This window comes from Eurypyga helias, unplaced genomic scaffold (assembly GCF_000690775.1).
Source record: "Eurypyga helias isolate BGI_N326 unplaced genomic scaffold, ASM69077v1 scaffold16656, whole genome shotgun sequence".
Lineage (NCBI taxonomy): Eukaryota > Metazoa > Chordata > Aves > Eurypygiformes > Eurypygidae > Eurypyga > Eurypyga helias.
This window is the reverse complement of record NW_010257484.1, coordinates 33739-47596: the sequence shown is the minus strand read 5'-3', so window position 1 is coordinate 47596 and position 13858 is coordinate 33739. Positions and strand designations below refer to the sequence as shown.

Genomic DNA, 13858 nt, shown 5'->3' with positions numbered 1-13858 from the left:
CATTCCTGAGTATGGCTTTTTGATAAACCCCAATAAGACAGTTGTGAACTTTCTTGTTGATGATATCCCAGAATGTTCCAAATTTAAACAGCTGCCAGATTGCCCTTTGATGCCATGGTGTGGCTTATTAATAGATACACAGACACTTGAGGTTTACTGCGATTACTCCAGGTAAATAATTGTATACTCCAGTGTCAGCTTGACAGTCTATTGTAGACTGTGTGAGAAGCACAAGGGTGTCTTGTAAGTGGTGTAGTTGAATTAACTGCTAAATAGATTTTACAGTTCTGTTCCTTATACAGTAACGTGAATGTTTTATTCTGCTGCGCAGCCTGCTATTCATTCCATCCTGGTGGGATGTACATACCATCGACACCATTACATGTGGCACAGGTGACTAGTGACCAGAAACCATACACTGTATGGTGGCTACATGGTTCTGAGAAAGTTTGTTCCATCGCCTCAGTTCAGCTTCTTTCACCATTATGCACTGTATCGTACCTGGTATCACGTAACAATCTCAGAACAATAAATGTAGCTACTTTTTGTGCAGAAGTATTATGTGAACTACAGATTGGGATTAATTTTGTATAGACTAGAGGGATTTAGTAGTCCTTTCGACATCAGAGGTTTTCCCTCTGGTACACTTCAGGTGATAGTGTAGGGGAGAAGTAACCCCTCTTTAAACTAGCAACCTTGGCTACATACAGAAAGCAGACTGAAGTGGCATAGGACTGGGGATGGGACAATGTATCCTACTGGAAAGCTCTGTAGACCCTTTACATGCACTACTAGAGATGGCATTAGACATTTGATAAAGATTAACAAGAAAAATGTTTATATTGAAGGATTATATTGCTGTGGTTTTGTCCATATTTAGTGTAAGCAGCCTATGCATATGTTTAAATTAATGGGAAATTAGGAAGAGGTTTACCATCACAGAGTGGTGAAGTTCGTCAGTAATCTTCCAGAACAGAAAAGCTTGGTCTGTTTAGGAAAGGAAACTTATCTGACATGATTTTCTGTAACAACAGGACTAAAATCAACAGCCACATTGATTTATTCACTAGCTGTGTTTCTAAAACAAATAGTTTATGTTGATGTCTAGTCTCTTTCTAAATTGAATTTAGTTAATAGTCATCTCTTTGCCTGCTAATCAATGAGCCAGTAGCTATCTCTGTAACATGAGAAGTTAAATGAGGTTTACTTTATAGAATTTAATTGAGTCTATTAGCCCATGGAGTTTGTGTAATTACTTTTTTCTTCATTTTCTAGATACTCCTATACTTCCATCAGATCAAGTCTTTCCTTCAGTTCAAGTAGAACAGCAGGGAAAAACATGAAATACAAGTTGATTACAGTCCTCAAACTGAAATGCCATTGTTTATTTCTTGATTTACGGGTAGGTATATGGAAATGGATGCTTGGAAATAGTGTGATTAGTGATGAAGGGCATTAAAACTGCTTTGACTTCTAACATAAGGAGTTGGTTTTGAGAGGTAATACACCTAACTTGAAAATATTGGCATCTGCTAAGATGCGGGGTCTCAGCACCTTCCAGAACTGAGCCATTACATCATGGTTAACTTGGGTACAGAAAAGAAATCCTTGAAGTTTAGCATAAAATGTTTTTTCTCTAGATCTCTAAATGATCATATGCTCTTGAACTGGAACAAATCCTATTGTGACTGTAAAATATTCCTATATCTCTGTTTCTGGTCTGTTCTAGATCAACAGCCTTAGAACAGTTTGCATTAACATCTACAAGATACTTTTACTTCAGGCTTACAGGTAGGTCACTGTCTTCTGCAGTAACTCTGAATATTTAATTACACTGTCTTAACACATGGAGGAGCTACGAATTAGGAAGAAGCGTGCCGTGTAAATGAGCAGTGGGAAATGTTGGTAGTAAATCATGTTATTCTGGTTTCAGTGCTGTTCTTACGTAATATTACTAGATTCAGGATTACACTGATGTGTGTGTTTAAGTGATACTGAATGAATTTTCAGTGTCTCTTGGTATTGCTAGGTGACCTCAAGAAAAGCAGTCTGTCTTACTGCAGGAGGGTGAAGCCTTATCACTCATTAACTAACTGGTTTATATTTAGAACTTTGTATCTCTTAAAATCATATAAACTTTGACCGGTATAACTTTGCCTTGAGTGAGGTTTCATTCTGCCAAGTTAATTGCAGTTTCTTAGCTGCTGATAATGTCTTAATTGCTCCTCAGCTGGCAATATCTTGACCAGCAGAGGAAGTGAATGTTTTAAACAAGGATAAAGGGAAAAGAAATCAAAACAGATAAGCAAGTTGGGAGAAAATACTAATCTCTATGCATGGAAAACTTGGAATGGTTGGCAGCATCAAGTAATTGTCTGTTTATTGTTTTAATGCAAATAAGGTATAAGAGGTGCTTCTCTCTTTAGGGAAATCAGGTGTTGCTCTTTTGCTAGGCTCATACTTGTTAGGAAGTGATGTTTTATTCTTAAATTCAGCTTGGTCTGCATTCACCCTGTATCATTCTTGTGTCCAGCTGGACTTGTCTAGTACAGCACTGATAGGTCAGGCTCTTAAACTTTGTGTTATGAGTGACTTTGTGGTTTTTCTCTGATGTTGGACATGATTAGTTACTTCTGTTTGCTTTTATGGTTACACTCTGAAAAAGGACTTTAAAAAACTGTCCACCATGCCAATAGCATGTCAGGTTAATTCAGCCAGAGCTCCGTGATGCGGTGTGGGTAATTGTTTATCGTTTTAAATCTTTTAAAACTTCAGAGATTCTTTAAGTGATTACGCTTATGCTGGGTTAATTCAACAAACAAGTACATACATTGCCGGGTGATTAAAAATCAGCGTTGTAATTATTGACTATAGTCAGCGTAAGCAGGACAATAATGCAGAGTCTGAAGAAAAAAAAAAAGGCAAGCCACCAGTTTTAAAATATATCTAAAAAGAGGTGCGATATGCTAACAGTGCTGATACACCTAAAGACTGTTGGGTGCAGTCGCGCCGTGCCTGAGGTATGTAATCACAGTTTCACTTGAAATTGCAAATGACCTGTAATGTCCTTCTGTGAACAGGTTCCACGCCTGTGTCCTCCAGCTTCCATTCAACCAGAAGGTTAGAAACAACCCTGATTTCTTCCTAAGGATCATCTCTGAGACTGCATCATGCTGCTATTCTATCCTGAAAACAAAAAACGCAGGTGTAGTATGTAAATGGTTACAAATTTGTGTGGTTTAGCTTGGGGGATTTGTCTTTTTTAGACAAATGTTTTGAATGTGCAGTCAGATCGTGTCATCTTGAGAATAAAGATCAAAAATGAAAACTATGGAGTGCATGATAGGAAGCACTTTTTTTTTTCTTAAACTCAGTTTCCTCTAAAATAGTAAAATGTTTTGGGTTTTAGTCCTCTGTGTCAACAGAGGACTTGACTACATAGTTTTTTAGTAAAAGGTCTTGAGTGATTTTTCTAGAAAGAGAGGAGAGGTCAGATGTACTCCTCAAGGCTCATCATTTTCAGTGACACTATTTTCCTGTTCTGTCTCTAGGGATTACTTTAGGTAGCAAAGGCGCATCTGGCGTGTTCCCTTTTGAGGCGGCAGAATGGCTCTGCTACCACGCCTTCACTGTCAAACTGTCAAACCACAAAATTGTTTACAAATGCCTGCTTAAGCCCCTAAAAATCTGTAAGTATTCCCTCATTTTTACCACTTGAAATATGGTTAATTGTAATAAAACTTGGAATCTAATGGATTTTTTTTAAAGTTCTCGTATCATGAGTGTCATTCTAAGATGTACATTAATGAGCTTTCTGATTTTAATCAAATTTACTAAGTAAGCAAATTAAAACGGTATGGTTTTCAGCACTGTGTTTTAGGGCCTTGTTCTTAAGGGACAGCTATTGATACTTGGCACTTGGTAAGTTTGTATGGTTCAGAAAGCTTAGGGAGACAGGGTTAATCATATAAGCATTATCAGCAGGTTTCAGTAAATGAAACATGAATGCTCACTTTTCTATTCTTAAAAATGTAGATTAACTGCAAATAAAGTTCCTCCTGCACCTCCTCTTACCAGAAAAGGGGTCAGGGGGGTCACTTTGAAACAGAAGCACTTGCTGTGCTGCCTAGGCTGTGTCATAATGGAGTTGAGCGGTGTTGGTGAGTGTCTGACTCTTCTGCTGGGTGGCAGAAGCTGGCTGTGTGCCTGGCCTCTGAGGAGCTCTCTTTGGCCAGTTGTTCTGTGTCAGTCCCCAGGCTGGCCACAGAAATAACAGTATTTTCAGTTCTAAGACATGAAAATTGAACAGCAGTGGGTTTTTCTGAAGCAGTCAGTACTGTTGTTGAATTTAGCTGCAGTGAAGGCCAGTCTCTCGACAGAGACTCTGTGATTCACACTCTGAATGAATGTTTACGTGGGTGGTTTTATTATAAAATGCTGAGGAGTTCTTCAGTCTGGTTCCAGAATAACCCCCCTTTGATTTTAAACGTATCGTAAGCTTCCCTTGTTACCTGTGCTGAGGCCCAGTGGCCCTAAAAGAGAGCAGTCCTGATTTTGGAAGTAAGCATTTCCTTCCCAAATCAAAGGCTTGCAGCAATGCCTGAATGCACGCAGCCTGATTTTAGTGGTGCAGTGTGACTGTAATGAGGAAGACACTTGAATGTTTACAGGAAACAAACTGATGGTCAGCATTGCACCGGGTGCATTCCTGACAGCAGCGGGCTTCCTCTATGGAGCAGAACTCCAGCAGTCTCTCCCAGAGAAGCTCCTTCTCTCTGAGTTCCTGGCACCAAAACCAGAGGCACCATGTCTGCTCGCTGCAGGATAATTGCTTCTCTGGGAGCTGTGTCTCTTCTCTAACATCCCTATGGAACACGCTCAAGTTTTCATCCCTAAGGCTGAAGGTTTTGCTCTTAGGATCTTTGACTGCTGGACCACAATCCAAGCCAGAGCTCCCCCATCCTTCTCTGTACATTTCTTTGCTGTTAAATTTGACAGTGCATTTAGGGTGGAGGGGCAGCCCCAGGCAGCTTTATTGTTCAACAGAATCTTATCTTCTGCATCTTCTGTGGGTGTGCCCATCTGCCCTAAAAGTGGGCTGTGCTATCCGCAAAACCACACTGCCACAGGTACCAGGAAGAATGGGCTGGCAGGTAGAGATGGAATCCTTCCTAGTTTGAATAATGATTTCCTCCCCTCCCCCCGATTGTCATTATGTTCCTTTTGCTGTACCCGCACAGCCCCTTGCCTGACCGCAGTACTGCCCCAAAACTTGTGTGATCCAGGCCTAGGTCTGTATATGCAGTTCCTAACCCAAGAAAGGAGAGCTGACTATCAGCTGGCTCCTCTGGCAGAGGGAATTGCCCTTGCAGAAACGGAATAACCTTACTTCCTAAATTGCTGGGGAGAATTATTAATGTTGTACTTGCTGAGTATTGTGGGGTGGAGCAGGAAAGGTCCAAAGGCAAGTAGAAAATTAGTGGTCATGTTCTCTTTAAAACAGTAATTTCCAGCTTTCATTCATAAATCTTGACCTTCTCTGAGCCAAAAACCTCTTCACATCCATAATGTCAAGACAACTCTCAGTTTTTTATCTACATAGGCCAGTTTCTTTTGGAAATATCAGAGTCTTCAAGTACACTGAAAGATCAAGGGTTCAGAGATTTTTTACTTAATGGCTACTTAAACAATTAGCAGGCTGTGATGTTTTTACTGGGAAACCTTTAAGATGGAGCCTTTTGCTGTGGTCAGTCAACAGATCACTGGGGCTCAAGTAACTCAAAGGCCATCTCTGGGAGATCTCTATTTGCTGACAGCCCCCTGAAATCTTACCTGTACTCCCACTAGCCCTGCTCCACCTCTGCTGCAAGGGTTGATGCAGTGTGTGGTGGAGCGCTTCTGTAGTTGCTTTTTCTATGAAAAGCCCCCAGAGCATGTACTAGCTGGTTTGCCGGGAGGGTAGTTTCTTGGGGTCGCTTGTCATGCAACTCGAGTACTTACTCATCGGTGGCTAATTCGGCAAGGTGCTGTGACTGCATGTATATTTGCTTCCCACCTGCCTACCTCCTTCCTTTAAGAGTTGGTTGAGGTTTTAGAAATAATTTCAAACTGGTTTTGAAAAGGAATTGAGAAGGCACCAGATGCGCAGGAGGGAAGGCCAGGCATCAGGGTGCTGGTGCTGTGAAGCTGTACAGGGACGTCTTGTGATCTGTTGTTACAAGTCCTGGTGCGAACGTGCACCGCTGTCCCCATGTCTCCAAGATCCCTGATCATAGATAAAGGCTATTTTTCAGTCACCTGAAACTGAAACCAGCACGTAGTGTTTGTATTACTGTTTTCTTGCAAATTTAGTAAGATACTAAGTCCTGATCCTGCAGGAACCCACTGAAATTCATTTAAAGAGACACTGAAGGATAATTTTCTGTTCACTCTTACAATTTAGAGTTTGGCCTGCATCAGGTTTTTTCCTGGGTAGTGTTACTGTAATCAGAACAACAGGCTGTAGTGAAGGTTACTGCAGAGCTGAGCATTATACTGGAGCTAGTTTTATATACTGGGTTTTAAGTTCCGTCTTAGTTGTGGAAATCGGGTAGCACATGTGGATGTCAGAGTCGCCCTGGCAGGGAAGTCGCGGATTCCCAAGCGCGTTCTGTAAAGTTGGCTCAGTATCTCCGTACAGCACAGCAATAACCAAGGCTGGTAATGGCACCTGTGTTGGCTTAACAACTACACTTCTTGGAGTTTGTATCAGCTATGTAAAACCTATTATCCCTCTAAGATCATGTTGTTGACAAGAATTGATATACACTGAATTTTTTTTCCTGTGTACGTGCCTTCTGTTACTGTCCATGGGAATCGATACCAAGCTCGTAGGTTTTGGGGAGAAGGTTCTTGCCCCTATTCCAAAACCTATTAAATATCAACATCGGGGGCTGCTCAGTACGAGTTGTCGTCATTCTTCAGAGTTAAGTATTTAATACATAGTTACTGTTTAACATCTCTCCTGTTACTACCAGTGGGGAAAGGAGCAGGAGTCTTTCCTTATCATGATAAGTTATAAATACATCATCTGTCTCCTTTCCAAATACAGAACAAATGTTTATTGAGCACTTCTGCCTTTCTGCACCATTGACAATGTTGCCAACTCTGTTTAGGTAACGGACTTAAACTGTTGCTAGGATTTTACATGTTCTTCCTGATGTTTAAAAAGTCCTTTTTATTGGCTGTAGTTTGGTCGACAGTAGACTCAATGACCTTCTGTGTTCTAAAAACTTATGGCCTCTTATAAACATTTCATTCCTGGTTTAAGAGCCTCATCTAATCTCCAAAATTTTCCACCTTAAGGGTGGCTTTCCAGTTAGCCTTTCTTCTCTTACGAGGAGACACAGTGGGGAGAATTGCTGTTGTCAATATTACAGGGAAAGACGCATTTTCCATGAGGTTTTTTTTTTAATGTATTTGTATGTCAGTACCAAGCATAGGCTACTTTGTTGTCTTATCTTAAAGCAGAGTGGAAAAGAAACCATTAGGGAACATCTTCCTACTGTAGGTAAACTTTAGCAATCAGACACTGACTTGTCCCTTGTGCTTAGCATTGTTGAGAATCAGGTCTTTCAAAGTAACTATGGTTTGACAGGGGGCCTTGGCTGGTGGATGTAGTTATTGAATAAGTGGTCTTATACTTAAAAAAAAAAAAAAACACCCAACAAACAAACAAACAAAAAAACCCAAGAAAACCACACCAAAACTAAAACTCTTAAATCCAAACAAAGAAGTGTTACAAGGACACAGTGGCAGGAATTTGCTCCTTAATTTTCTTAGGTTGTTAATATTTTAACATATGGTTTTAAAATCTTTTATTTAAGGGTGGAAGAATAGTAGCATATTTTATTATAGCTTTTTTTATCTCCATATTCCAGGTGTTTCAACTTTTTCATTGGATTCAGCTAGTAGTGATTGCGTTACTATATTAGCATTTTCCCTAAAACAGAATTGTTATTTACTTGCAGTAGTAACAAATGGTTTCTGATATTTTGGTAGGTAAGATGCAGCTATTCAGGAAGATCCGAAAGGATACTATGGCGCTACTGGAGGCGGTGACAAAACCAGCTCTTTGCCGAGATTTCAAAACCATCCTGGACTAACTGATTGAGGTTTACTTAATAATTTTTCCAGGTTTGACAAATAAATGCTCTGTCTTTAGATTACTTTTCTCTGTAGCTTATTTTGGTAGGGTGGACTGAAAGCGACTTCACTCAGAAGTTTTCCGTGTTTCTTTCTCAGGTACCACACAAGGACTTAAAAAGCAGACTTTTTAATGCCTTCTTGCTTGTGTTTGCCTTTAAATTTATGGGCCATTTGAAGTAATTGACTTGGTTTCCTTCAGTAATTCACATCTTCTTGAAGAAGGCATCATTACACAATGTACTACATGAACAGATCTGCTTTCTTGTTTCGGTGTGGTGTTTCTGATGACCTGTTCTTTGCTTCTCTGTGGTGCAGACTGTTTTAAAATAAATTGTGTGGTAATTGCAATAACACGTACTCGTCTCTGATACCTTTATTTTATAGTAATCTTCAACATCCTGCCCAGCTGGGTTATGTCTCAAAAGACCGTTACCTCCAAAGGGCGCATGGACTTCATGGCACTACTTGGCGTAGTAGTAGATACTCAGGTCGGAAATTTTATGCTTTGGAGAACATAACTAATATATGCCAAAATTTCAGTGTCAAAGCTGGTTATCTTCAGTATATATTTTATATATTTTGAATACTTGGTGCCGTATTTAATACAGTGAGGTACAGAACGATGGTGGTGCATTTATACCTACAAAAGAAAAGTTCTTGATTATGTAATATATGGCGTAGGCTACTCTATTTGCATTTCATGTAATATATGGCGTAGGCTACTCTTCTATTTGCATTTTCTATTCTTTATTTAGGTTTATCTTAGGCTAAATAACAGCTGCTGGGAGGTTTTCCCAAAGCAGATGGAGGATATCTCGCTGGAGTGAAACACAGTGTAGGCAGTGTTAATCGGTAGACATTTTCAGAGGATTGGCAGCCCACCACCACACAGGGATTGGTACCACAGCTCTGAGAAGCCGATCTGCAGTATTGCAGTCTGTCCATTAACATCATGTTCAGACTGTCAAAGCGTACACAGTCAGTCATACTATTGGGTTTTTTCTTTCTATGAAGTCACACTGTTAAAACAAAACCAAAACCACAACAGAAAAAAAGTCATGGAATGATTACTTCTGCTAGAGCAAAGAGCAGATGAACAGCCCAGTTGCTCTCCAGCCAGAAACTCAAGCATTTAACCACCTCTGGCCCCACCATGTTCTGCAGTGATGCTGGTGTGAGGGAATGCTGTCATGGAGACAGGCACATAAGAGTGGCCTGGTGGTGCAAAAAGCTTGATTTTATTGGATCCTGTGGCAGGAAGAGGCAGTGAGATACTCCAACAAGGGCCTTAGCAGAGATGAGACTTGAGGACTTTCTATTCTTTATCCAGAGCTGTTCCTACCTGTGGCCATTCAGCCCTTACCCAGACTTTCTTCAGCTGTGTGTTCCTTCCTCCCTGCTTCTCTTCCCCTCTCCTGCTCTAGTGGTTGCAAGCGATACCAGTTTTGACTCCGTACTGCCTGTTGCGCAGCCCCCGTGCATTCCGTGTGCCCTGGTGAAGAGGGCAGCGCTGGTGGGCAGCAGCAGGGGTGGATGCATGTTTACTTTGTCCTGGTCACTGTGTTCTGCATGAACCTTCAGAGGGGCTTGAGGCAGAGGAGCCCACTCACTTCCTGAGGGCCAGCAAGCATGCCCCTTTTGAAAAATAGTCTGGAACAAGGGGTTGGGCAGCCTGAAAGGATGTCTCAAAAGCCAGCACCCTACACCATGAATCCATAAGGGGAGGATGGGCTCCTGGGAAGAGCTGAGAGCCTTTCTGCACTGAACAACTGTCCCAAGGCAAAATTCCGGGGGCAGCAAAAAAATGCCCTGGATAACTGGGGTAGAAAACTGGAGGAAGAACTGTGCCGAGTTTGGCAGCGTTTCAGAAAGCATTGCAGGTAGGTGGGCTTTGGAGGACCAGAAGAAAACCTCTCTGCTCTCATCCAAGGACAAGATAGTTATGGATAGATTTGCTTCCAAGCCTTCGAACTTAAAACATTATTTTTTTCTATGTGAGCCAAAACATGTTTTATTTTATAAACTTTAATGTTATAATGTTTTAGTGCTCAAGACTGAGGTTTTTAATGTCATTCAACATGGTCTCATCCTGAAAGGGATGGGGCTGTTCCCACCTTAAGGCTCAGAACAACAGCTCCTGTTTCCAGCATCATTGATTCTTTATGTGGTTTCCACAGGCTGATGTGGCACGGAGAACAGAGGGAATGTAAACTTCATGGATGGCTTGGATTAGCACGTTTTCGCTCAATAACACAGTGGATACTGTGATAATAGAGGCTGCCAATGTGGTCTGAGTTGAAGGTGTAACGTTGTAAGAATGCATGGTGTTGTGCTTGCAGCTCTCTGAGCTGATGTTTGCCTCTCCCCACAGCTGCTTGTTGAGTTGTCACCTTTAAACTGTAATTGCTGTGTCTGAAGGCTGTGTGTCAACAGAGGAGAATGCAGAAATCACAAGAGAAGACTATTTAATTTTAAAATATTTTCCCTAAGAAGGCAAGTGAAAGTAACGCGAAAGCCGCTAGGTGTTTTAGCAAATGGAAAATTGGGAAATTCAAGGGACAGCTGGCAGTCTGTCCTAAGAACTTGTACTTTCTAGCTGCTGCAGCTTAGTACAGTTAGAAGAAACACTGTGAGCATGTGTGCAAGGAATAGATTAACCACAGCAGTGGCATTGATTTAACGCTCTAAAATGAGATGTCTTTAAGTAAGGTAGAAATATTCCATGAAGCTACATTTTGTAAGGAACTGTTCTAAAAGAAAGTGTGTTATATTACAGTGGTAAAATATTTTCTGCTTAATTGGTAGCAAGGTGGTATGTTAAATACAGCAGCTGACGGGAAACCTTTGGATTGAGTCACTTGGATCTGAAAATATTAAAAAAGTTAGTTTAGGAGCGTTCTGACCCCGTAATGTGGATTTTCCCAACCGTCATTGGAAGGCTGGGAAGATTGCTAAAGATTTTTGAGGGCTGGGGGGAAGGTTAAGATTGTCTCAGCATTTAGGAGAAGGTAAGCAGAGAGTCTGAGCTAAACCACTGGGTGTAAGTGCACCGTGCCACCGATGTGGCAAGTGTTGCAAACCGCTGTGCGAGTCAATGCTGGAGCGTTTATGTGGGGAGGGGAGCGGTAATGCTGAAAATTGATGTTTAGTGTCTGTGCAGGGGTGGAAGGGAAGAATTGCCCAGAAGCTCCTCCACGGGAAATCTTCGCTTCTGCACGCGTCCATCAGCCACACCCTTCTCCCCACCCCTTCCTTTTGGGAGGGCATTATGGACTGTGAATCTCAGTTTGAGGTAGGTACCAAATTTTGCAATGCAGGGATCCACCTGTGTCCCAGAAGGAATCTAATTTTTCCCTCTGTAGCTTTTATCTGTTTATTGGTTTATGATAACTTGGATGCTTCCTTATTTATAGTTCTGTTGCAATGTTCCTTCTGAGGCACTTTCCTTTAATAGGTGCTTGAGCTCCTTGTCTTAAGGCTGTGGATCCTGCTTCAGGCTGAACATCACCGTGTCTGTCACTTTTACAGTTGTGCTCCCAAAGAATCCAGGCTATCCTTAATAGCCTAGGCAATTCTAGAAAAGTCTTGTCTGGACTGTATGAGGTCGTAGTAGGGTACTACAGCAAAGAAGGTCTGATGGGATATGCCGATAAAAGGTTGGGAGGAGAGTGAGCAGAGGTTGAAAGTGCTTAGCATGTGAGACTGACACAGATTCAGTTTTATGTTTGCATGCACATGCTTACTCAAGTAACACAGTCACGCTGTTCAGGAGGGAAAAGAACCTGTAAGATGCTGTGATTCATATGAATTCGAAGGGAAGGATCGTAGCACTAATTTTACTGGAATAAGGCTACAGTTCTGGCACAGGAATTCTAGCAGAGGTCACATCAGAAGTGCACTGAGAACAGAAAAGCAGTGTTCCTGCAAGAATTGCTCAACACCTTTTCTACTGTGCCTACTTGGGCTAAACAGTAACTTCAGCAAGTGTGTTTCCCTGCCTCGAGTTGTAGTTAATGGAGCTGAAAATTGTCTTCACCGGGTCTCATCCCAGACTGAACTGGGTGTCCAGTGGCCCACGAAGGCTCCCTTCTGCTGTATGGGAATGGGCAGCTCAAAAGTCACTAAATCTGAGTGTGCCATGGCAGTCACTTGAGATGGATTTATAGACTCTAAAGTCTCATTTATCTTCTTTAATTCTTTTCTCAGCTTGTGTCTGTAATAGTTGGATGTGTTTTGCTTTAAGAACAGATCTTTGACCAAATACTTAAACCTACTGCATGTACTCTGCATATATGATTTTAATATATGTGTCTTCTGTGTCATTGCCAATGGCCTTTCCAGCGCGCAGCTGCAGAACAAGAAGTTTGCTTGGACCTTGTGACGTGTGAGGTTTCTGCTAACAGCAGCTGTGTTGCCTTGTGGGGTACCTGCCCCTCTATTGACTTGAAGGGCTCGGGCTGCTGGCAGGCTACCGTGGGGAGATGCTGGCCATCATCACCCAGACCATTGGCCAAGTCCATGGCTCTTGGAAAGAAAAACCTGCGGAGCCCAGGCACTTGACTCTTTTGCAGGCGATACTACTCATCCCATGCAGTAGAAGGGCCAGAGGCTCTGGCCTGGCAACAGCTGTGCACACAGTTTTCCTGTGTGTTGTCTTCCAGCAGGCAGAGGTCTGGTGCCTTTGATCCTCTGGAGCAGCTGGTGCGGCAGACTGGATGCTGCAGTACCACCGTTACTCCAGGAGAGTCTTACTGCCCAGGCTAGTTGCAGGACAGGAGGTTGGAGAAGCTGTGTGAGGGGATACTAAATCTGAAAAAAAAAAAAACCCCAAACCTCTCTCTGTTTACCTTGCTCTCTCCTTAAGCAGCAAGATAAAAAGAATCCTCTCCTCCCCACCCTGCCCACGCTTGCTGTTCCCCTTGTGTTGCCTTTCGGGGAGTCAGGTACCTGCCTTTTCTCTGTAGAATTTGAGTTGATCTCATTCATCTTCACTGTGTGGGCAAATCCCTGTTACCCTTAATGAAGCCCTACTAATGTGTAGCCTATCACTAGGCTCAATACTGAAATTGCTTCCATCTCCCATCACTGCAGAGTGGCCAGGATCTGCAGGAAAGTACAGGAAAGCCTGTTTTTAAATGAAGGTTAATTTTATTTTTATGTAAGGTTGCAACTCACTGAGAGGCTTCCTCGCTGCGCTTTTTACAGTATTGAGTTACTGTGTTCAGGATGAAAAATTAAGGGGAAGAAATGTTTTCACAGTATTTTCCACTGCAATAAATTCTGGATTCTGCTGAAGAAAGATTTACGCAAAATTAATTACTCAGATTTACTTAATGTACATTCTTTTAACTACTTATGCTTTATTTTTGCTCTTTGCAATGCTTGAGAATGTGAAATAATCATAGAATAACTGCTATTTAAATGTATGTAGGGATTTACACAAAATAGTGTAGTGCACAAGAGGATTCCTTGCTCTTCAAGAGCTTCCATTCTACATTTCTCAGAGGGGAGTCAGTGAATGAGACTGTAGGTGCTTGTGATTCAATTTTTGTGTTGCTGATCCGTGGGAACAGACTGTTTAGAAGAGAAGTGAAGGAAGACTTTCCAAGTTTAAAGTCTGGCTGGAGAGAGACCTGAAGTTGGTGGTGAGTGAAAAGGGTTAAAGCCGTGA

At 41.8% G+C, this 13858-nt stretch overlaps 1 protein-coding gene across 1 annotated transcript in view; it reads left to right on the top strand.

Annotated features, from left to right (window-relative positions):
• The window catches only part of TERT (telomerase reverse transcriptase), a gene marked incomplete at its 5' end in the record, with an annotated part of 32614 nt that extends 24470 nt beyond the window's left edge, over positions 1–8144 (top strand). Inside the window, 6 exons of the mRNA XM_010154040.1 lie at positions 1–171; positions 1276–1402; positions 1730–1791; positions 3081–3205; positions 3552–3689; positions 8041–8144. The exon at positions 1–171 is cut by the window's left edge and continues 27 nt beyond it. Of these exons, the coding sequence (XP_010152342.1) occupies positions 1–171; positions 1276–1402; positions 1730–1791; positions 3081–3205; positions 3552–3689; positions 8041–8144 (727 nt within the window). The remainder of the gene's footprint in view (positions 172–1275; positions 1403–1729; positions 1792–3080; positions 3206–3551; positions 3690–8040) is intronic.
• Between the last annotated feature and the right edge of the window lie 5714 nt (positions 8145–13858).